At 35.4% G+C, this 26,176-nt stretch overlaps 1 protein-coding gene across 1 annotated transcript in view; it reads right to left on the reverse strand.

The window, feature by feature from the left end:
• APP (amyloid beta precursor protein) overlaps nucleotides 1–26,176 on the reverse strand; it is a 135,541-nt gene that overhangs the window by 20,282 nt on the left and 89,083 nt on the right. The window contains 6 exon segments of the mRNA XM_032219515.1: nucleotides 1,226–1,289; nucleotides 2,945–3,089; nucleotides 9,719–9,748; nucleotides 9,751–9,885; nucleotides 22,092–22,291; nucleotides 25,758–25,951. Of these exon segments, the coding sequence (XP_032075406.1) occupies nucleotides 1,226–1,289; nucleotides 2,945–3,089; nucleotides 9,719–9,748; nucleotides 9,751–9,885; nucleotides 22,092–22,291; nucleotides 25,758–25,951 (768 nt within the window).

Below are 26,176 nucleotides of genomic sequence, written 5' to 3' on the forward strand. Positions count from 1 at the left end.
TAGGAATAAAATTATTACTTATTTTAAATAACAAGGATCGATAATAACAAAAAGAATGTGCGTGTTTCATTCTATTATTCAAAAAGAGCTACTACTATACTATTAAAACTATATACATAAATAGAAAACTAAATAATAGAAACTAAAATATAAACATTAAAATTATAAACATTAAAATTATAAATCTAGATAATTACATGTAGTGAAATGGATAATTTTTTAATATAATGGTAGAGGCCAGAAGTACCCAACTCCGGGCTGTAGCCCATGACTGGGCCTTGACCTGTTTGGAACAGGGCCATGGAAGTGGCAGGGAAATGCATGTTTGTGTTTTACAACCACAACTGAGACAAAAATTTCTGTTGTTAAGCGAGACATTTTTAAGTGAGTTTTTCCCCATTTTATGACCCTGCTTGCCACAGTTGTTAAGCAAATCACTGCAGTTATTAAATTAGTAACATGGTTGTTAAGTGAATCAGGCTTCCCCAATTGACATCAGAATTTTGCAAAATGTGATCACATGACCCCGGGACACCACAAGCATCATAAATATGAACCAGTTGCCAAGCATCTAAATGTAAATCACTAGATCATGCGGCTTCTGCAGCGGTCATAAGTGAGAAAAATGGTCAGTTTTTTCAGTACCGTTGTAACTTCAAACAGTCGAGACTACCTTATAGCTCTTATAATATACAACCTATTCTGTGAAGGAACGCTTTCCAGATGCATAGTCAGTCTAGTTTTGGGATATCTCTTAGAAACCATTGTGCCATCAAGATATGTTAATGTTATACTGTAACATACATGAAGATTAGGGATCGCAATTCCGTCCCCCACCCAGAAGCAGCCACACCCCTGCCTGCTGAGAAGGGAAGGGGAAGAGAAGAAGGGAGATTGTCCATGCTCCTACCATTCTCACAAGGAAATTCAATGGGGAAGCTGGCAGAAAAAGTCACTACTGCTCCTCTTCTTTTGCCTGCCCATGGTCCTTCTGTGTGTCATGTTTAGATAAGGAAATATCTCTGAAAATGATGATCCAGTGGGGAATGAATTATGTAGTGGTTATTAGTGCATGTAAACCACACAATGTACACAGTCTATTATAATAAGCTCTGTGGACAAAATAAATTAAAATAGCAATGCTGCTAATCTGTTACACAAAACTCAATCGTACCACAGACTTATTTTTTACTATATAATCCTAAATTAGCACTTTCTTTTTTACCTGAATGACAGCCTTTTTATCAGCCTTTGGCAAATTTTTTGCTTGATGTTCTGCCTCTTCCCATGTCCCTCATGACCTATGCAAATAAAACAGAAAATGAACAAATACTGTTCTATGTAAAATGGTTTCAAAGGTTTATTGCTTAGGAAAGTGTTTTTTTTTAAATTATAGCAGTGGTTCCCAAACTTGGCAACTTTAAGACTTGTGGACTTCAACTCCCAGAATTCTGGAGTTGAAGTCACAAGTCTTAAAGTTGCCAAGTTTGGGAACCACTGAATTATAGTATGGAGTGACCTTCTAAAAGCTGAATAGTGAAAACTATTCACATTCCAAAGAGGTATTCGGTGTTCATTCTAGGAACAGCCCAGTTTGCCATTAACTTCAAGCCAGAAAGTAAAGACAAGACTATGTATATATACATAGACTGGAAGGCAAACACTAATCACTATAAATATGCAAATTATTATATTATGATATAGCTGATTAGTTAAATATACACAAAATGTGCTTCCTCGCTGTCAAGAGATATATATTGTATGTTTGGAGAAGTATTTAGGTACAAGACTTTCCAGTGCTTTTCTGAAAGTCTTATTTAAAACTGTACAGCAAGACCTGTGACAAATCTTAGGGCTTACAGGATGTGCATGTGCTCTCAGTTAAAAACACTGAAATCATTCAACACCAACCAATGGAAAAATACATAGGAGGTCAATTAATTTTAAAAGTAAAAAAGTGTTTCCTCACGCCAGGGGCCTAATCAGTAGCAGATCCAAATTCACAGTTGATTGAAAATATACTTGTTTTCCCCTGTGTTTAATCAAGGGATCATTGTATATGTCAGTTTTACATATTTTAAAACCATATCCAGTTGACAAGCGACATATCTGCCCAATCCATGTTATGAAAACAGTTACATAAAAACAATTTAAAGCTAAATATTTGGGTACCTTCACCCAATCCAGAAATAGTTTACTTCTGACGTATACTTTTTATATTCCTACATACCTCACAGCAGAAGAAAATATGGATATTTTTCTGTTTTGCCTGTCAATCAGTTTTATACATAATTGATTGCATTCACTTATTTTGGCTATTTCATGCTTTTTTGATGCTAAATGGATTAGAGTAATTGATATATAGTTTGACAGTTACCTCTGCAAATGTATGCACCCATTTTACAATCAAAAAGATATTGTTATCAGCCAATTACAATGGCGGGTGGGAGGAAGACATTTGGACACAAGATTTTAACATTAGCGGCCAGCAAAAAACAAACGAGAGATGAGAATATATGTGAAATGCTTTATCATAGCTCATCATTTATAATTTACAAAGGTTCTATAAAAAGTGTAAATCTTTAGCAGGCCAGCTTCTCTTTGAAAGTTTGAATGTTCACTCTAAAGCTGAATTAAAAGTTCACAGATTATATTTTGAATATATAAGCACTGGTGGGGGGGGTGTTAATGCATCATATCCTCAACTTATGAAATCAAAAGTGAATGCTTCTTTAAATTCAAGAAGAGTACACTGTTGCATGAATAGGCTTGCAGGTTTTTTAAAAGACTTGTGGTGTGGAGGAGTAAGCAACTGGAGGAACAAAAATGGGAGGATAAATTAAATAATCAGAGAAATTCATTAAGGTTTAGGAAACTGGAACACTTGATTATAATGGATAGCTACATCAAGTTTGCATTACAAAAACCAGTTAATAAGACCCATCTGTGGTTTACCTGAGACATTCTTTCACGATGCTTCGCTTCTAATCTCTCTTTTGCTTTTTGAAAATGGGAATGTTCATTCTCATCGCCAGGTGCTTCTAGGTACTTGTCAACAGCATCCGGAGTGCTGGCAGCTGTGGTAGGTACTAGAAACAGGAATTTACAAAAGAAAGCAAAGATTGTAAGCAACCAGCTAGTAGAGGAACAAATACAGAAATAATGTATTTCAAGAAAATATGTTTGCATTTCAGAGAAGATGCATATAAACACAACAGGAAAGCATGAAAGTTTCAGGTTATTTCAAAAGAAGCAATGAGAGGAAACTAGGATTTTAAAACATTTTTTTTTTAATTTGGGAAGGCAAACAAGTATATGCAGATTTAATTCCTAGCCAAATTTGACTTGTACCCTGTTCCTACACACAAACATTTTAAAAACCCACTTTATGACTATACTCAAAACATTATTTTATTATTAGCTACAACCAACAAGACAGGAGGTAGGAATAGCATATGAGACAAAGACAGGGAGAGAACACTAAACTTGATCTATGCAGCTCTCCAAAGCTTTGATTGCCAGAAAAAGCTCACAAACATATGGTAATAGCGTATGTTCAAAATTCATCATTCTCCAAACCCAATCTTTCCTGCTAATTATTGCTGGCTTCTTTAGCCTTGCCTTTAATTTTGAAACTGAAGAAATTACTACACAGGAAACTGTCATAAACCAAGACAATTTATCTGTTCATCTAGGCCAGAATTATTTGACTCTCAATAGTTTTTCAGGTTCTCAACTGAAGTCACGCATATTATCAATAACATGATTTTTATGCCATGATTGAAATAAAGCAAACCTTCCACTATTCAGTTTTTCTTTTCCCATTTAAAAACTACAAATTAACAGCAGATTTAATGAAGTGAAATGTGCAGATAAAGAGAGATATACTCAGAATTCTTATCATTCATTTTATTCTCATTTATCCAAAATTTGTATGAAAATTGAATCAAATCTTCAATTGTAAAGCATACTTTCTTTTGTAGAATTTTTTTTGCACATGCCATCTAGATAACTTCTAGAGAACATTGACTATCTTCTTGTAACCAAGCAAAACATTTTAATGTCCAGGGAGACTTCATTTAGCGAACACAATTGGGATGAACTCTTGTCACCAAGCAATACATTTGCTACATGAAACATTATATAACTGCTACAGACTGACAATGTCATTTCCCATTTAATCATTTAAAAAGTCACTAGGGGTCATTAAGTGTGACATCACATGACTATGGCTTGTGATTTTCTGCTAGCTTCTCCATTGACTCTGCTTCTCAGAAGCTAACTCTTAGGTTTGCAAATGGTGATCATATCACCATGGGACTTTGTGACAATCAAACACCTGCCAGCTGTGAAATGCCCAAAGTTTGATTACATGACCACTGGGATGTGCCATGATCATAAATGCAAGAACTGGTTATAAAGTTACTTTTTCAGTGATATAGGAATTTCAAATGGTTGCTAAACAGGCAATTGTTAAGCGAGGTCTAGGTATGTTCATGCAAACACAAAACTGCACATTTGGACACAATCTCACAGCTTTAAAAGTTTAAATTACAAATATGGTAAAAAGAACTATATAGGCAAATACAAATTTTCAAGATGCTTTTACAATCTGAAATTGCACTGTAATCCTAATATCTATTAACAATGCTTAAGAAAGCTCACACAAACATATTGGATCTGCCATAATTACAGTGTTGATGAGGCCATTCTAATATATTCAGCAAGAGTTAAGGGTTTTATTTGTTAATTCTTGGCAAACGTGTTGTAAAATTCTTTACTAAAGAAATAGCTATCCTCAATTCAAGAGTGCACATCAGGGAACAAATACAAATGCTAATTAATTAGTGCGATTATGAGCACTTCATATTGAATTTGTGCATATCATTCAAAATGAATCATGCTGATTCAAGACCTTTCCTTACATCTTTCAAGAAGGACAAAAACAGAGTTAAAATTCCAATTGTTTACCAAGCAAAGGCGGGGGGGGGGGAATATATTTATTCTTGCAGTGCACTATTTAGAACTGGAATAAGATTCTTCTTCTCTAATTCCAAACTTCAGAATGCCCATCCAGTAAGATTAGGGCAAGTTCCACATACCCACAATTAAAACATGTCCTCTCTTCAGACAAGGAATGATTGGTTTCTTATTTTTGCTTTTAAAATGCCTTACATTATTATGGCTGGTCACATAATTAGCCCGATATTTAGATTTGATTAGGCATTTTTAAATCCACCTATTGAGTCTTTCCAAAGGACCTGGGTTAGGGAGATGCTATTGTTCAATGATCTTAAAGGCATTGATACAGGATGTAAGCTGTTCCAAGTAAAGTTGTCTTAGTATTATTCTCTGTTCACAACAATATGGAGCTTATATGCATCGAGAATTATTGTACATACGTATAAAATAAAATCTTAATAGTATCTATGGTCAGTTATTTTAATTGTTCCTGTTTTTAAAGTCTAAGTAAAGTTAGTGCACTAACTTTATTATATAGACAGAGAGAGAAGTAAAAAAAAATCTTAGTTCTAATTCCTATGCTATTTGAGGAAGGAAGCAATGTCTTAGCAGAATGTCATTAGCCTAGTAACTTTCTGACAACCATAAGATTCAACATCTAAAAATGTGTTTCAAAACTTTATCTTTCTTAAGATACTTAACATCTGTGTGTTACTTAGTACTGAATTGTTGAATAAAAATAGTCCCTGGTAAAAACAAAAACTTTTGTCTATGTTATATTCTATGTTGTTATCGCCTCCAAAAAATATTAGTTAAATAAAAAGGGTCCAATGAGAGTATTAAAAATTGATGAAATAAAACAAAACCAAGAGATGCTGCTGCAAACACACTCTGGCACCACCGACCGAAGGACGGTTCTCGTTAAATAAAATAGGATTTTTGTGCAATGCTACATTTCATCACTTTTAACAACTGTCTGTCCTAGGAAACTAATAGGAATCTTAAAAGCAGTTAAAGATTGAAATTACTGTTTTTAAGAAAAATCCTTTAAAGATCACTATTGTATTAATTGAACACACAACTCTTAATATTTACAGAAAATCAGACATGAACTTTGAAGTTCAATTCTTCTATAACCTGTGATTGGATTACATATAGAAATACCAAAACATTTTACGTGAAATAAAGAAATAATGAGGCCTATGTAGAATCTATTTTTAAGCCATCAATAATTGCAAGGGCATTTTAACATATATTGCAGAATTGTACTATTTCCCAAGAGTATGACAGAAGGTATTAGGATTCTAAGGTACTTATATATTTTAAAGTTCATTGTGCAAAATCCCATTTGTTTTCTTAAACATAACCCCACCTAAGTAGGAACCATACTTTTAATGCTTGATGAATTTTCACCAGCATTATAAGGGGGGAGGGGGGGAAGAGAAAAAATTACAATCTAATTTGCTTGAAAAAATGTTAAATTATTCAAATATCCAAACAATTTGGACCTTTAGAAATGGGGTACAAATAGTCCTTGACTTACAATTGTTTGTTAATGAACGAAGTTACGGCACTGAAAAAAAGTGACTAATGACTGTTTTTCAAACTTATGACTTTTGCAGCTTCAAAATCTGGACACTTGGCAACTGGTATGCTATATGACATTGCAATATCCTGGGATCATATGATCACGCTTTACAATTTTCTGGCAAGCAAAGTCAATGGGAGAGTCAAATTCAGTTAACAACCATTACTAATTTAACAACTACAGTGATTCACTTAACAACTGTGGCAAGAATGGTCATAAAATGGGGAAAAATTCACTTAACAACTGTCTTACTTAGCAGCAGAAAGTTTGGACTCAATTATGGTTGTAAGTCAAGTACTATCTGTATTGGACAGAAGGAATAAACAGAGTGAACCAGCCTACTTAACAAGCAGAAAAGTGTTTGTGTGTGGTGTATACATACATACTGTTGTGGCCCAGCAGGAGCCGTTGGAGCTGCCGATAGACTCCGATAGCGAGGGACCCTATAAGTCGGCTCTGGAAGATGTGGAGGACCCTGGGCAGGGTTCAGACTCCAAGCAGGGACCAGAGAGGCTGGTTAGCCACCAGGAGGCGCCTGAGGCATGGAACACTGGTGAAGATCAAAGGGAGTTTGTCCCTGATGCTAGGCAGAGAAGGGCGGAGAAACAGAGGCAGCAATTACAGAGACAGACTCATAAGAGATAATCAAGCTCAGGTGGTTGTGGCTTGGCTCCTCCCAAGAGAGTATATAAGAAGACTTTGGGAGGAGACATTTTGCAGGACACAACCGTTCATATCAAGCTGGAGAAGCTCTTGTGTGTATTGTATCTCTTATCTGTGGGAGTCTGGGTTGCTGCCAATGTCTTGCCTGTGAGTAATTACTGTGAATAAAGCGTGGCTAACTAAGCTTGTGTCAGTGTTACTCACCGGACGGAGGTGGGTCAGAACACACACACACACAAACACATTTCACTTTTCTGCTTGTTCTCTCGCTCTATACTGTATATTGGAAATAGAGTGTGAAGCTCTTGATGAATGAAGCAATTCTCTTATTTTAAAATGTTGACTAAAAAGAAATTAGTTTCACTTACTCCAGCATAAAATTCTTAACAGTTTATCTTCAACATAATGTATCTTGAGTTTTAAAAAGTAATAATTTTTTTTTTTTTAAAAAAAGTAAGAATTGCTGCTTTGTCAGATGTGGCTATGATATATTTTTAATCTAGTTTGATACAGAAAACATTCTGGTTTGTTTCATTGCATTTACTTTTCTTCCAAGCCAGTTTTCCTCCCTGCCAAACACTGGTGGTAGATTTAACTGAGAAATGGCATCTGATGCAATGGTCTCTAATATCAAAAAACAACTGCAAGTTTGGTTTGTTTAATATATTGTAATAATAAAGATTATTAAAGATAACTCCAACCTAGAATTAAGGCAAAATTTCCTGACAGTGAGAACAATTAATCAGTAGAATGGCTTGGATGCTCCACTACTAGAAGTTTCCAAGAAGAAATTGGGAACTAATTGTTTAAAATGGTATAGAACCTCCTATTCAAGCAAGGTATTGGACTAGAAGGCCTCTAAGGCCCCTTCCAACACTGTTATTCTATGTTCAATCTCTGAATCATATTACCAGTCAGCTCTTTCTCTGACAACAGTTAAGATGTTTTCCCTCAGAAGGGAGAAGAAAATACAAGGTAACAAATGAGGTCTCACTCGCAATAAGATCAAAAACCTCTTGTATATACCCCTTTTGAAAATAGTTATCCTGGAAAAAGAAACAGCTTTGAGAAGAGAACATATTTCTTCTTCTATGCCTTGGCTGCAGAGCGCAAAACATTAAATACTAGCTTCCCAATACCCAAAGTAACTTCTTCCACTTAAGCAGAACTAAACATACTTAATGACTTGTAGAATGTTTTCCAAAGCATATTTCCCTCTGAAATAACTGCAACTGAATTTAATTCAATTGTACTCCCAATATGTGCATTTCAGACTGCAGTATATGTACTGTAACTCAGAACAGAATTGACACAATGTATTTGATTGAATATGTATCTTTTGTAGTGCAGCTAAAATAATCAAATTCATATGTAAATAGAATGACTGTAATATTAAATGAAAACATTACTTCATGAGTAGAATGAACTGAGGAGAAATGCAATAATTTCATAAAATATCATTCGACAATGATAATTTCAGTAACCATGTAAACCAAATCATAATAAAGCATATAATGAAAGGGGCAAGGTTTGTGTCCATCTCCCCTTTTGTCCACCTTATTATTTGAAAGTGAAGAATAACTGCTTAGTCTTATTAGTCATAGTTTGTCATTTTATTAAATTGTGACAAGCTGAAGATTATCCCAATTATCAATCTTTTGAAATGCTTTGTTTGCCATAAGATGCATTATAATGTACCATAAAGCAATTGTATAATTGTAACCAGTCAAATCAGACAATAAATATTCTATTGCATCCCCAAACATATCAGAATGATATGGAAACATGTCAATTCAATAACTGGCACAAGCCCATTTTATAAAAATAAATTCTATTTACCAGAACTGAATGTACAGCAATTATGCAAATGTAGGTGTGATTTAATCTCCACAATCATCTATAACAAATAAACAAATGTGTACATGTATATATTATATACTTTGTATGCACATGTGTGAGTACTCAGATCATTTTTTCTGAAAAGATAAGTTTATTTGTGTGGACATGTATTTTGTTGCATCACTACTATTTTACAAAACAGGACACAAACAAAGTAATATAACCGGAGGCAGTTTTACAAGCTTGCAGATTGTTTCTATTTTGATCATTCACTGTGCATGCATGAGAACAGTATACAAATGCACAACAGTGAGTATGTTTGTATAACAAGTTTTTAGCATAAATTTTAAATTCTAAGTTTTTCATATCCCAGTTTCCATTACTGCAGCAGAAGTAATTTGTGTCTACAACATAGATGACAGAAGTTACTAATTGTCATGCCTCAATAGATAGAAAGCGAGAGAAACAGACGCACTAATGGCCAAACACATTCTACAAAGATGCGGGCAACTAGGAAAGCTGACAGAAATATGGTTAGTGATAGGCCCATTCCCAAAGTCTTTTTTTTTTAAAGAAAAACAAAATATTCACTAAGAACAGCAGAGGCAGGGTGGCATGAGATAGAAAAGAGAAAGAAACTGCCACAGGCTGGAAAGATCCACTTACTGACACTGCCACAGACTGCCATGCAGTATCCTCATTGTCAAAGTTGTTTCGGTTTCCACCACATCCGCCGTAAAAGAATGGGGCACATTTTCCTTCAGTCACATCAAAGTACCAGCGGGAGATCATTGCTCGGCAAGGACCAGTCTCAGCTTGTTCAGAGCACACTTCTAATTATAGGAGATGTGGAGGAACCACATTTAGCATGAAAGTGGAATTGTTAATTCTGTTCTATATACGTTTATTTGTATACGTAGATATGTCTCTACATATTTTCCAGGAAACAAAAAATTGGAAGTGGTTTTTCAATTTAGTGTTTTATACCTTTATTACAGCATCAGCAAAACTTTACTGCTTCAAGTTCCACTCTCTAAATTAAAACATATTCTTGTTTTAGGTCAGTGCTTAAAGTCTATCAGGGAAGATCTGAACTGAAGACAGTTGATTCTATGGAAAATGCTCCTGTATCACCTTTGTTTCGAAACCACCTCCCAGAGAATGAAAAATGTTGAGATTCAAATTCAACTACTTATTAGTGTTACTCATTAGAGGTCAGATCAAATCAACAGTGTCCCAAGCCTGTGGAGAAGTAATAAACCCTTTTTTTCAAGAAGATACACAACACATAGTCATATTTACCTTCTATTATTTTTGTTATTTTTAATTACTGCCATCTATTTCAAAATATAGGGTCTGGGTAGCCTCTACAATGCTTACCACATTTCATAGTTAGTTTTTATTTAGATTTTCAGTTTTATACATTTTTAGATTAGAAATAATTATTCAGATCCTTTCACTCCACTTAATTTCATAATCAATAATACTATTTGGATAAACTTTACTATTTCTTAATTGAAGTAGTATTTTCTATCGCCAATACTTAAGTATTCTTAAAAAGGATATTATAAACTTTGTTATGTAAACTGTTTATTACAGTTGTTCCCACAGAATACATTTTTGCTAACCGTAAAAGTACAGTATATATAAAAATATGAATAATGCAAAAAACATTTTCTTCCTTTTAATTTCTTAACAAAACCATACTGCCTACTTTGAAATGAAATACTATGAAACACCTCTATGTTTTTTAGGGCTATATGGATTGGTAAGTTACATAAGAAAAACTAATGCTTTTTTGTCAAAAAGAAAACAAGTAAAGCACTAGTTGTGGAAGTGTGCAAAACATTCTGATTTTGAAATATTTCAAATCATGCCAAAATATGACCCAATGACCTTTCCTAAAAGTGGAGATAAGCTTAACTTAACATCTGAATATGGCACTTCAGTTTCCTGTGTTTAAAAGGAATGAAAGAACAAAGCCAGAGCGCATATTAGGTGGGAAGGGCTGCTGGTAGTTTAATATAGCTGTACATTAAACTGCAGCTAGTAACTTGTCTAAACTGGTCAAAATAAGTTTCATGCACACAGATATTGGAATATATTATGTGGAATAACATAAGTGAATAGTGCAATTTAGTTCAATAACATTTATGTTACAGCTCAGCATTCAAAATTGAGTTCCCAGCTAAATTTTATCAATAACCTTAAAAATACAAACTAAACATTATCTGTAATATTAAATTTAAAGAATAAACAAAGACTTTTTTCAAGTTAAACTATATCTGCAAAATTATATGTTTAATTTTTAAGTATTTGAATCATACTGCTGATCTTATATTTGTTCCAATCATTTCTTCTTCTTTTTTCTTTCTTTGGTTTCTCTCACAAAATATGTTAAGAGAAATGGCTGACAACAATGCTGGCCATGCATCTTCAAGTATTGTGCTGCGACAACAGCTGCATATTAGCTCACAAGACATGGCATCCTTTAGTCTCTTCTAGACACTTCATGAGCAGCTGAGAGTTAGCAGCATGTCTCTTGCTTTTTCTAATATTTTTTTGAGGAGTATATTAAACAACCAAAACTAATACAACAACCTAATATAGAAATACTGTGTGTGCGTAGTGCAGAGAAAAATAAAAGCAAAAGAACTTGCCTTTTCATCCTCAGCAAGTATGGTTAACATTAGTAACTTATCACTGTCTTTTAAAATATATACTCTTGCTTTCTCCTGACAAAGGATTAAAAGAGGCAGTGCCCTTTGAAAGAGCAAAATTATCACTACTTTCATCTCCACAGCATTGGTTGAAGGACTGGGCTGTTTAGGCTAACACTGTGGGATTGCTCACAGTATACACTAAAGGTACCCATCCTAGACCTACCTCAGTTGACACTCAAGGTTTTCTACACTGAGCAGCTATAGCAAATGCACTGTGGGTAATCCCCAAACTGATCAGCCTATAAAACTTTGATTAGTCCTGCAGGAGAAGGTAGCTAAAAAGAACCTTTTCTTATATTTCTAGAACAAAAGATTAGAGGATACCCAGATTAGTGCAAAGGAGGTGGTCTTTGGATATGGTGAAGAAATCAAATAGCTTACGTGACTTGAATCAGTTCATTTAAGCAAATCTATTCCACTTCATAGTGTATTTTAACAGATATGTTGTCATAAGACCAAAACTGGGAAAATAAAAACAGCAAAATAAAAGTCTGAGAGAAAATTATTTAGAGAGTAGTGTATTATGGCCAATAAAGTAGTCCTTAAAAACAACTCCATATTCTCGAAATAAAGGTTTATGCCAACTATCTTTCAATTACAAATATCCCAGCATTGAGCAGATGCTTGAGAAGATGATATATATGTAGTATAAGACATTTATAGAATAAATTAATTCTCATTTTTTCCCAGACAGATTAAAACTCGCCTTTTCTTCCCAATTTCATATCTACAGCAATTTCAATATGATACAGGCACTATTAAATACATTTTAATAGTGCTGTAAAATAAAAGGTCTCTCATAAAGTATTATGCACACAAATGGATAACAAATGACTCAAGAGATGTCATGCAGAACTACTTCATATTCAGTTGCTGACTTAAATATAAGGCTGAAATGAAAATACAATATTTAAAATGTAAACCAAACAAAACCAAATCACTTATTGCTTTATAAAATGTTTGGCTTTTAGAAAACTAGGCCACATTCCATTTCTAACAAGAAATAAACATTTTCCATAAAATGGTAACACTACAAGAAATACAGAATTAAATAATGTGGCTTCATGCCAAACCAAAGAGGAAAAATAAACCCCTTTACATATTTCAAGAACTTTCTTAAACTTTAAAAGCTTTTTGCTTCCAATATAGTAAAAGATTACTTTATATAATTTAAGGATCCAAAATAGTTATCTCTGCATTGCAGCACTAGCAATGAATAAAGCACATGCAATAAAGAATCCTGAGCAAGATTACTGAACCCGGGAACCATTTTCTACCTGCCATAATGTTTTACAGCTACTCGTGAATACAAAACTCTTAAAACTAAATCAATGGCTCCAGACATATTCTAGGTTTTTTTTCAATCTTTTTAGCCATAGTGACCATTGTGGAGAGGTCCTATGCCTCCAAATAAATTTCATAAAATTTGACACCTAATTTAGTGTAGGTATTTGTTTGTGTACACCCAAACATCAAAAAAGATGATTTAAATAAATGAAGCATATTAGAATTTGTGAACATTTCTGAGTAATTTACAGGCATTAAGCAAGTTTTAAAACAGTTCTTTATTATTTACTCTTCAAGGAAAAACTGAATTTTAAAAAACAATTTCTTAATTTTTATTAAAATATTGCAATGAGGCTTCCCAGAACAATAAAAAGGGAATACATGAAGGTGGGAAAAAAACCCTTCTTTGTATTACCACAAGGTAGCCTAAGGTGAAGAACTAATGACATTTCAACTATTAGAGATCTTTTATAATTGAAATGTGGTTTTGAGTTTTCAGGTGAGGAACGAAGAGATAAGTCGTCTCTGAATGGGCAGAGATTATGATGGTGGCTAAGACCAAAAACTAGCAAGTAGACCATCCCACAGAACAACACTGAATAAAGATAGGAGATCACCCACTTGTGCTCTGAATGGTTGCTCCTCACAAGTAAACGGCATAGCAATTTCTCATGAGTTTGAATGTCAGTAGATGAAGGAAATAATCAGGCTGTCGACTGCAATAAATGCTTTTAAAGTTCACTGAGTGTGCTAACTCATTTTCCAATCACTTTTGGAAATTACCTTAGAACTCAAAGTAACAGAATTGGAAGGGACCTTGGAAGTCTTCTGCTCCAACAAATGGTTGTTCAATCTCTTCTTGAAAACTTCCAATGACAGAGCATCCATAATGACTGGAGGCAAATGTTTCCACTGATTAATTGTTTGCAGTGTCAGGAAATTTCTCCTTCATTCTAGGTTGGATCTTTCTTTGATCATCTTCTATCTGCTACTTCTTGTCCTGCCCTCAGGTGCTTTGGAGAATAATTGACCTCTCTTCTCTGGGCAGCCCCTCAATATTGGAAGACTGCTATCATGTCATCCTAGTCCTTCTCTGTTTGATTAGACAAATCCAGTAACTGCAACCATGCATTGTATGATTTAGCTTCCAGTCCACTAATCATTTTGTTCATTTTTGTCTACACTCTTTCTAGAGTCTCAACATCTTTTTTATATTGTAGTGACCAGAACTGAGTGCAATATTCCAAGTTTGGACTCACTAGTGCAGTATAGAGCAGTACTATACTTGTGACTTTGATGTTATCCCTCTGTTGATGCAGCCTAGGATAGTGTTGGCTTTTTTGGCAGCTGCAGCATAACGCTGGCTCACATATAAGTGGTTGTCCACTAGGGCATCTAGATCTCTTTCGCAATTACTGCTGATGAGCAAGGTATCATCTATTCCCATGATGGCGAACCTATGGCACACGTGCCACAGGTGGCACTCAGAGCCCTCTCTATGGGTGCACATGCTGCCATCAGCTGCTCTTCTGGTTTCCGACGTGCCAGCCAGCTGGTCTTCGTGGGCGCCGGAGCGCTGGAAAACAGCCTGAAAAACAGCCCGAAAACGGCCTGAAAATGGCCCCCCAAAACTCCCCAAAGCAGGCCATTTTGGGCCAAAAACTGCCTGAAAAATAGCCAAAAAACAGGCATGTGCACGCCAGCCAGTTGATCTTCAGGTTTCCTGTGTTCCAGCACGCACACCTCCACACACATGGTTTGGGCACTTGATGCCGGTTTGCCACCACTGACCTATTCTATACCTGTCATTTGATTTTTCTTGCCTGTGCAAGAGCTTACTTTTCTCACTACTGAATTTAACTTTGTTGGTCCAAAGTGCAATCAAGTGTATCATGATCCTCCTGTATCTTGAGTCTATTCTTCTAAGTGTTGGTTATTCACTTTAGCTTGGTATCTGCAAATTTGGACCCAAGATAGAACCTTGAGGTACCTCAATACATGCTCCCTTCCATGTACTTATAGTTTTATACATATTGAGTGCACATGATTAGCTAGTTGCAAATCCATTTGGTGGTGATCGCGTCTATCCCAAATTTTTCTATCTTAACAAGAAATGGGGTGCAGTTTACTTTATCAAATGCCCTACTGAAATCTAAGTAAACTATGATAACAGTATTTTCCTGATCCACTAATTTAGTCACTTTTTCAAAAAATGTAGTAAGGTTTGTCTGGCATGATCTGTTTTCACTCTCTCATTTTCTTGTTTCTAGGTGTTTGCATAGTGATTGCTTAATTATCTTTTCTAGGATTTTCCCAAGCATTGACATTAGGCTGATTGGTCTGTGGCTTCCCCTTTTAGAAGACTGCAACCATATCAACTATTTTGTAGGTCTCTAGTGGTTTCTGGTATTCCAGGAGCTTTGAAACATTTGGTTCAGTGATTTTGAGTTCACATCTGCCAGAATGTGAACCCTGAAATGTAATTAATCTGGTCCTGGTGATTTGAAGTCATCTATAGTGGATTGGTACTCTTTACCATTTTCTTGCCTATTTTGGCTTGTAGACTTTATTTTGTTTTACGATACTGCTTTTGATAGGTTGGACTATTTTTCCTTTATCTAAAGACAGATGTGAAGAATTATTAAGCAGTTCCACTTTCTCTCTGCTACCTATCACCTTCTTGCCATCTTCTACCATTAGTTGACCATTTCTTTGACTTTAATCTTGTTTTCCCATGTTGAAAGCAACTTCATTATTTTTGACATTTGTTACAAATCTTAGTTCATTGTGAACCTTAGCTTTCCTGATTTCATCTTTGCAGATTTGGGATATTTGTTAGTATTCTGTTTTAGTTATGTGTCCCTCTTTCCATTTTTCATTCTTGTCATTTTTGTCTCTGTTTATCAGAGAATTTTTTATGCAAGCATGCTGGTTTCATTGGAGGTCTCTTATTTTTCTTTCTCAGTGGTACTGTGCTGTGCTGCACTGCACTTTTATGATCTCTGTTTTCAGAGCTCCCCAAACTTCTTGAGTTGCTTTCCTCTTTAAGATTCCATCTATGTAATCCTTCCTAAATTCATTTCTAAACTTGTGGATATCCGCTCACTTAACGTCTTAAGACACTCATTTGACTCATTTGACTATTACTTGTGCTTGCATTATGTTGAATTCCAATATGACAGTCATTCTCCCCCAAACCTCCCACAACTTTGAATCCCTCTGTTTGGTTGGGAAGTCTGTAGTGTACACTTATGGTAATCTCATTTCTTTTTCCTATTAATGCAAATGCATTCAAGAAGGTTGGTTTTTTACATTTCTGTAGAGATATAGTTATTTCTTACATATTATCTGACTCTAACTTCTCTTTCATTAGATCTATTTGTTTTGAACACTCTAAAACAGTGATGGCGAACCTATGACACGCGTGTCAGTGCTGATACGCGTAGCCATTTGGGGTGACACGCACAGGATTTCATGTGATTCATCCTCGGCTCCTGCACGGCCGCCGAGGATGAAAGAATCTGTGCTGGAGGAACGGGGGGGCGGGACGTGTGATCTCCCCCGCCCACACTCACTTACTGTATCGCCGCCGCCCCTTTCTGAGCGCAGGGGCTGCTGGTAAGGCATGCGTGCCGTGCGCACACACGTCATCAGCATGGCGAGGGAGGACCCACAGGAGAGGAGCGCGGGAACAGTGCGCGCCTCTCTCCAGTCAGGCCGGCACAGAGAGTCTACTCCTGGGACTGTCGGTTACGACCGCACCACACTTATCTCAGTTCACGGCAGGGCTGTGGAGTCTGCTGCTTCCAGCTCCACATCCTCATCAACATGCCGCTCCGGCCCGCCCCCGCTATGAATATTCATATTCTTCGCCCTCGCGTCACTAGGAATATTCATAGCAGGGGCGGTGGAGCGGCATGTTGATGAGGACGTGGAGCTGGAAGCAGCCGACTCCACAGCCCTGGTTCACGGCACCCCAAACAAGTTCAATAATATCAAGGGCAACATACGAAATCGACTATTGAACAAAGAAGTTACTAAGCAGGTATGTTAAATAATTTGTTTTTGGTTTATTAAATACAATTATATATTGCAATTATACATTTTTGTAGTTTAAACTATAAATTGCGCAAAATTATGTTTTTGTCGAAGTGACACACAACGCGAGTTATGCTCGATTTTTTGCCGATTTTTGACACACCATGCCAAAAATTGCCCATCACTGCTCTAAAACCTTCTATCATTATTTTCCAGTCATGGGTTTCATTCCATCAAGTTTCAGTAAAGGCAACAATGTTTTTATCTGCCCTCATGTACTAAGACTTCAAGTTCATGCTGTTTGTGTGTTTGAGTGTTAATGTATAGGCATCTCAGTCCAATTTGACCAACCCTGTGTTTGCTTCCTATGTCCCCTGTTTTGTGTCTGAATTTCCCTTCTTTCTCACTACTTAGTTGATTGCCTTGAAGTATATGCTTGGGATTAGGTTCAAATTAAAAAATAAAAAATAAACAAACCACAAAAAAAATCCTGTTCAACTATTAGAAATCTTCAAAATGACAAATTTGAAAAAATACCTGGTCAATTTATCTTTGTATTCAATAAGGAAAAATTTAATTATTAGCTTGTGAAATTAAAATATTAATAATAACGGCAAAATGCTAAGTAGAATCTGATTCAAGAAAGTTTATAAGCAAATTAAGGGACTTAGGAAAATGAGATAGTGGGTCAGTTGCCACAAGATATTGGAAATAATTACCGTATTTATCGGCGTATAACACGCAGTTTTAAAACTAAAATTGCAAGCTTAAACCCTGCCTGCGTGTTATACGCCGATACTGCGTGTTATACGCCGGGTCCCAAACTGCCTGCTCCAGCTGATTCACCGGCGCCCATGATACTCATAGAAGTGCAGCATCCATTTCATGGCAGCGTCGGCGGCTCTCCAGCTACCCTGCCTGATATAACCCCTACCTTGCAGCAGTGGCGGCAGCTCTCCAGCCACCTGCTGTTCGCTTTAACCCCATCATTGAACAAGCGGCGGCTGGAGAGCCGCCCGCTGCCTGATTTAACCCCATCCTAGCAGCAGCGGCTCGCAGCGGCCAGAGAGCCGCCCGCTGCCTGTATTTTTTCTCCATCATTGCGGGTGCTTACCTTCCCGCCCGCCTGCTCTCTGGTCCCAAGTGTACGCGCCGGCATTCTCCCAATCAGCTGTGAGTCCGCAGCCGCCCGCTGCTGTTTTAAAGGCTGCTCCTCAGGACCCTCCGAGGCCACCGTACTTCTGACGAGTGACGTCCCTGACGTTACGCTGAGGACGTTACTCGTCAGCGCAATTAAAGAGTAACCTGAGTCTGCTAGCGACACAGGCCAGGTACTGTGGTGAAAACAAAAATATAGAAATAGGGGTTTATGTGGGGGGGGCTTATTATGTGGCGCAGGGGGAAAGAGTATGTGATATGGGGGGTGGGGTTATATGGTACAGGTGGTATCAGGACTATGTGGTACAGGGGGATTAGGTTGTACAGGTGGATCTGGGGGGGGATTAGGTGGTACAGGGGGATCAGAGGGGGGAAAATGATGTGACAGAAGAGGGTGGGGAAGTAATTCATGTTCTAATGTTATAATTTTAATCCAACATTAAGTTCCGAGCTTCCAAGTCATTTATTTTTAATGAAAAAAATTTTTACTCAAATTTTTGTGTTAAAATGGGGGATGCGTGTTATACGCCGGTGCGTGTTATACGCCGATAAATACGGTATATAAATAAACAGCACTTTCATGTGAACCAATTTGTTTAGTCACTCCTAAATCAAAACAGAATTTTGAAATTTCAGAAACTGAATACTAGTGGGGACTAAAGATTCCAGGCACAAAATTCCCCAGTAAAGCTTGTCTCTCCCCCCCCCTTTAGTCAGCATTGGAATTTGGAAAATGACAGAAAATGCTGTGACATTTGAAATACTTGAGGACATGGATGGGCAATTAATTTTCCCAATGGCTTAAGGAGCCATATGAATAACTAAAACTATTGTGGAGGGCCACTGCCCAGTCCCCACTGTTGCTGATACTGCATCAGCATCACACTCTCTGCCGCTACCCTACCCTGCCATTGCCACTGTTCCACCTACCATCACTGCCACAGTCCAGACGAGGACTACTCTGCAGGCCATAAAAAGCTAGAACTGCTTCAGAACGTTCTTGAATTAATGGGTTAAAACCAGCAGCTTCATTCTCAGGAATGTTAAGTGAATCTGGCTTCACCGTTGACTTTGTCAGAAGGCCGCAAAAGATGATTCCATGACCCTGGGACACTGCAACAGTTATAAATACCCAATTGCCAATCATCTGAATTTTGATCATGTACCATGGGGATGCTGCAACGGTTGTGAGAAAAAAAAGGTCATGTCACTTTTTTCAGTGCTGCTATAACTTCAAAAGAAGAAGAATTGTTGTAAGTCGAGGAGTACTTGTGCTTACATGTAACAGAACAGGGGATGATTAATTATTACATTTATTTGTCCTTAAGATTGAGACTGCAAGCTACTTCTTTATTTTTCTTTCTCATATTTTTTCCTTTATTTTTTGATAAACTTTTAATTCTCTTTTTCTTTACTTCTATTCTTTCTGTGTTTAATTTGTATTTTTACGACTGTTATTAAAACCTTCAATAAAAGTTATTAAAAACACAGAAATGTGATCTTCCTCCTTCAGTACTTAAGAAGAAAAATATATAGAACTATTGGATTTAACATAAAGAAAGTACTCCAACTTTAAAGGTAGTCTTTTCAAAACCCATTGAAAAATAATACAAGCATAATTTGCAATTTTAAATGTGGTATGTTTCACTATCCCTTTATTATCAGTTTGCTCTCAAACACCACAATAATGTCACAGGGACCCTTATGACGTCATAAGCAGTCAATAGAGGTGCTATAGTTCACTAATAATTACAGGCCTCAAAGAAACAATGAATCAAAGAGGCTCTGTTTTCTGACATTGCTAAAAAAACATTAAACACAGCTTTACATGTCATACAGGGATAAATTGGATTATAAAGTTTCGTTAATTTAACAGGAATGAAATCGAGCTAAGTTATTATGTCACCTTCTTTCTCCACTCTTGTTTTTCTGAAAAAGAGCAATTGCTAAAAACAACTTTCATTTATTTCTTGCCAATGGGCAAAAAATAACAGGCTGCCACCTGTCATCTTTCAGGCGCGAGTAACACTGTTATGTTCTTTAAAATGGAAGCATATTTGTTCTATCAAAGATATTTTGGCTGCCACTTAATGTTTCAAGAAATTATGATAAATAAAATATACCAGGCTTTTATTTCCCTGGATGACCATCCTATTCACTTGTGCCTAAGGGCACAAGTTCAAACCTAGGATTTTATATGGAATGAATTACCACTTTATAGCCCAAATTTTACAATTCATCAAAAAATCGCAAATCATGTTATTCTTGGGGACAGTACTCAGGCTGTCCATGTCTGAATTCAGAACCAATGCTAAGGGAGAAGAGTTATTTCCTTTGTTGTTACTATGATTACAGGTTTGGGATGATAATTACAAGACTAATACTTCCAATATGTTCTGAACATCTTGATTGTGGTTAGTAGAGCAAGTCCTTTAGGAATGCTGGAAGAAGAAATGAGGGTAAAGCCCATGGTTACTGTGGCATCTCTAGTTAATGATATTCAACCTCCAGGAAATGTATTGAGACAGTTTATTGCCTTCCCTCCATGAATGATTAACCCCAAACTAAAGTTTTGTTCTAGTCACAGAGGAGAGAAGAAATACAAATTTCTACTTCAAACAGAATACAGAATTCCATAAAATATTCATCCACTGTCTGATCAATATATGTGGACATAATAAACTACCTTTTTAAAATGCTGGGCACAAGACATTTATTATGTTTATTCTTGTGATGATATATTACTAGCTATGCTTTCCAAAAACTATTCTTGACTTACTCCTGCTATATTTTCTTTATGCGTCATTTCATAGATCTTCATGGCTATATGATTATAAAACAAGTATCTATTGTGAATTTTTCCAAATTCATCAGACAAAAAAAAATCAAAACCTAAATTTTCAAGAAATAGGATGTAGCAATTTTCATGAGACAAAAAGGTAAAATAGATGTTAATGTTTGACTAATAGGTATTTCAGTACATTTGTAGATATGAAAAACCATTCATTCATTTTATTAGACTTTTGTGATAAAATAGTTAAATTAACATTATTTTACAAAATTTAATATTTATATTAAAAATAGAATGTAAAACATATGTCTTTATCTGCAGTAACACTGACTTAAAAGTCCCAGAGTCCCCATTTAAAACAAATGTATAAATAATAAGAATGCAGGATCTTGACTGAAGTCCTGCAAAAGATTCAATATATTTTCCAGTACCACCAATCATACTTTCTAAGAATTCTTGGAAAGCGATTTCAATACATTCAAAGCAAATCAGATTAGGGAAACCTTGGTTTACAAAGCATTGTTACAGAAGAACTTTATGTAAATATATAATGGTCAAATCAACTGATTTTAAAATTTATTGAATTGACATTTGTATTTTATACTTCAATAAAGAATAAAACTACAAGGAAAGAAGGCAACATACTAAATCCCCTAGTCTATTTTTGTTACACACCGATCATTTTTCCAGTTTTATTTAAAACGATGACCTTACTGATATGAATCCTTTCTATTTCATACCTTACTAAATATGTTTGTCACATGCTTGATTCTATTTTGACTTGAAAGTTCACATCTATTTTAATTCTCTATATACCAATGTACAGAAAGGTGAAAATCTTGATGATTCCATTTTTCTTTGTTTTTGGAAAATCTAAGATGGCAAAAATATAAATGGAGCACTCAATTTTTACATCATAGGAGAAACACATGATATAAATGACAACACAGAACACTTTGCTGTACACTTTTAGTACAGTAATAAAGGACAAATGTGCACTGTGAAAAACAGTGTCTCAGACCTAATGCATAAAACATCTTACCTCGAACAACCTCTTCCACAGACTCAGTAGTGGTAGTGGTAGTAGCAATGCTGGTTGTTCTTTCAGTGGCTTCCTGGTATTGATCTTCTGTAACTTCTTCAGCTTCATCACCATCTTCGTCATCATCATCATCAGTATTTTCATCTTCTACATCTGTAGTATCCCCTTCTGTAAGCTGCTCTTCTGTTACTTTGTCATAACTGCAAACAACAGATTTGGTCAAATTTTTGATATTGCTAATTCCATCACAGCATGGAACAAAAATGGCCTTGCTTAAATTGGTCATCAAAAGAAGGTCTGGATATTTATGGATGTAAGTGTTTTCGAGAAGATAAAGGAAATAGAATCAATTTGTTCCTGAATAAACAATGGTAAGACATAAATACCATGATATATGAAATTTTGTTCAAAGTTTAGTCTCTGATCTCTTGAATGTTTCACAAGCATCAATATCTAAGGATATATTGTCCTATTTTTCTATTTTACACTAATAGTTGATATTATAAAAGACAAGGTTTATTCATAATTACTACAATTACTACTATAGCTGTCTATTCTGTTTGAGGAAATTACATTTGAAATTTAAGTTATTATTTTACATCCATACTACATTTTATTATGCTTCAATATGAGGTAAACCACCTGTAGGTGGAATACTGATTGACAGCATATGGTGTTATTCTTAGTAAAAACAACAACACATCATTTAAAATGTGCCATTACAGTACATTTTTGTATGGTGTATTCAGTATCATATTAGAAATGTCTGTGATAAAATGTGGCTCATTCTGATGTGGGCATATTCACATTATATTAACCCTGGTCACATACATGGCAGCAAACTATCTGGACATAATGGAATTTATTTCCAAGTATGTACAATATTGAATTGCAAAATAGCCAATTTAGTACTGTCTTCTCTCAGAAAAATTTTAATAACATTTCTTCCTCTAGATTTAATTTGAATTTCACAACAAATTCAACAAATAGAATTACTAGTATATATTCCTCAGGATATCTGATAGTAGCTGACACCTAAAGATTCAGAAGTCTGAATGTAGACCCTTCTGAACAGAAAGCTTTAACATATGGCCTTTCCTTATATTTTAAAGGAAAATTTGCCCGTCCTCTCTTTTTTTTATGAAGACAGAACAAGCAATGTTGTGTTATCAAACAGAAACCACAATTCAGAAGATCACATTTATAAATTTTAAAAAACCACTTGAGCTATACAGTATGTTACTGCTATAAAAACGGATGCATGATTAAGTCCAGTGGCTTGATTAAAAAAAAAGAGCTGTGTAAATAATAATTGGATCTCAAACTGAACAAGATCTTTAAAAAAAATTAAACATTAATCTCTGTCTGATTTAGTTCTTTAGGGCAATTATATCCTACCATCAATTACACAGATATTTAAGTCCACTAAGGACCCTGGTTCTTTGTCAGATTATGTCTAGTTCCAATTCTTCCTTAGTATAACTTTTTTCTATATAGTCTTAATTAAGGTTTGTAATTACAACAGCAAATTACAATAGTGAAACTTTACGATATGAACAATTTCTCACTATTCTTATTCCTCAATTGAAATAATTTATCTCTGTAATAGTGGATTAACATTATCATCACATGAAAAATGTTTCTCCATTAAAATATGTGTATAATGAAGCCATGGTGACAATGAAATACATTCCTATTTCTCATTTTTTAAAGAAATAATTTATTCTCTAGCTGAAATTTAGATATTCATTATACTCTTCCGTTAAGAAATAATGAAAAAGGTTTCAATTATTCCCAAGGTATAAGAGTTTACACTATTTGATTCCGTTGGATGGACAGAACAAAGCCTTGAACTTAATGGTGATCACTTCATGATAAACTAGATAAACAAGTAATAATTGGAAAAAGTTAAAATTTACTCCAAACTACAATAGATAATTATATTAATTGAAATTGGTTACTGTTCTGAAGTATTCTAAATCTGAAAATGTATTTCTTCCATGAATGCAATTTTAACAAAATAAATAAATAAATGAAATACAGGCAAATTGCATTCAATACTTTACTTTCTTTACAGAAGACTGAAGTGCACTAGAAAGCTCAGTGTCACCATTTTCAGGGCATTTTCATTTGATACAGGCATAGACAAGTCCCAACTTCATTTCTTTGGCACTACTGGAACAAGTCTTGTCTGTGTGTACCCGTGTAGGATTAAGGTTTCAAAAGTGTATGACCTTGCAGTGCTTTGAGTTCAGAAAAAATGCCTCTCAAATAGTTTCCACAGTCCTAGATGTTTTCCCCCCCAAAATTTGACTTCAATATTACAAGGTCACTTTTCATTGTATATATGAAGCATATTTGGATTTTTAATGTCAAATGTTCCTTCATGGGAAATTGTTAATATTTCACAAGAAAAAACCCTGCTATCTGGATATGTAAACAAAAGTTGCAAATAACTGGTTTTAATATATTTTTTTATGTGTGAAACAAACACATAGCCTCAAGTTAAATTTGAGACCGTCAACTGTTTATGATATGAAAGAGATTACATTGAAAAGGCATCTACCTAACATTTCCATATGAATCTCAAACACGTGGGCTTTTTAAGAATTTTATTCCAAAATGCGAACAAAATTCTTATACCTTTGTATTAAATGTGGAAATATCCCTAAAAACAGCTAGTAGCATATAAAACTTGAAAAAAGTTTTAAAACTTAAAACAAGTTTTAAAACTTAAAACTTTTAACTTTAAAACTTAGAAAAAGCCCAATTTTGTATCTGCTCTTTCCTTATTGTTCCATTGTACGTGTCTTCATAAATTGCTGTAAATTTCTAATACATATTTTCTACTAAAATCTTCAGTAAACATAACCATCATTATATCCTTATATGCTGCATAACACTACAGAATAACACAACTAAATAAAGGCATTTCAATATTATATACAGTTGGCTCTAGCAATTATTTAGCTGAAACTAGTAAGCAAGTAGCTAGAATTATTCTACTTCCAAATACAGTACATAATCCCATAGAGAAAAGCTAACAAACAAAAAAATCTTTCCCTGCAACCTGTTGATAAGCTGCTGAAATGATTCATAAACGGTATATTTTTAAATTTAGTTAAAATTAGCAGATGATGCAACTCTTAAGCTTTAGTAAGATATTTCTCCTTACATACACCAAGAGTGAGTACCGGAGAATAAAAGGACAGCTTATTTGTCAGCCCAGTAGATCTTTCATTACCAAGATTTTTAATAGAGGATTGTACTTATCTTATGTTTCCACATTATTTAGAGCTTTAGAAATAGTGCTTCTAGATCTCATAGGAAGACTGTGGAAGAATTTCATTTGTCAAATTTATATAGCACTAGAGAATCATACAATGTGACTAAGCAATCAAATCAGAGAAACACTCCTACTCGTATCCATTATGGTTAGGTTAATGGGATGAGTGGAAAGAGCCTGTTTAGCCAATCCCCCTGAATCTACTGGGATGTTCAGTACTTTCAAATAAACATGGTCTTAACTAGACTATGTCTGTTACTGTTACAATATCAGAATCTTCCTTCATTGTGGACTTTCACTGGGTGATACATATTCCTGTTTTGTTTTTAACACCTCCCACTACCACTCCCATCTAATGATGGTACGAAGATCAGTCTTACCTGCCATCTGCATAGTCTGCATCTGCACCTCCCCACCAAACGTCAGAATCATCTTCCTCGGCCTCAGCTGAATCAATATTGTCACTCTCATCTGCTACTAGGCAGCAAACAAACTCCACACCACGGAATTTGTCAATTCCACAGGGCAAGAGCATGCCATAGTCGTGCAGATTCATTCCCTTTTCACTGCAGGACTAAAAGAAAGCCAAAAAGAGACACAACATATAGAGTTACAAAAAACTAGTTTTTAAAAACTGGTACAGACTGGGTTTGTGAGTCAATTGTTTTAGTGCTAATTCAAACTACATGGCAGCGGTCCCCAACATCCAATCTGTGGCCCAGTGGTGAGCCACGGCCTGTTCGGAACTGGGACACAGAAGTGGTGGGCGAGTGTAAGTGTGTGAAGGCGCATTTGTGAA

Source organism: Thamnophis elegans, chromosome 6 (assembly GCF_009769535.1).
Source record: "Thamnophis elegans isolate rThaEle1 chromosome 6, rThaEle1.pri, whole genome shotgun sequence".
Lineage (NCBI taxonomy): Eukaryota > Metazoa > Chordata > Lepidosauria > Squamata > Colubridae > Thamnophis > Thamnophis elegans.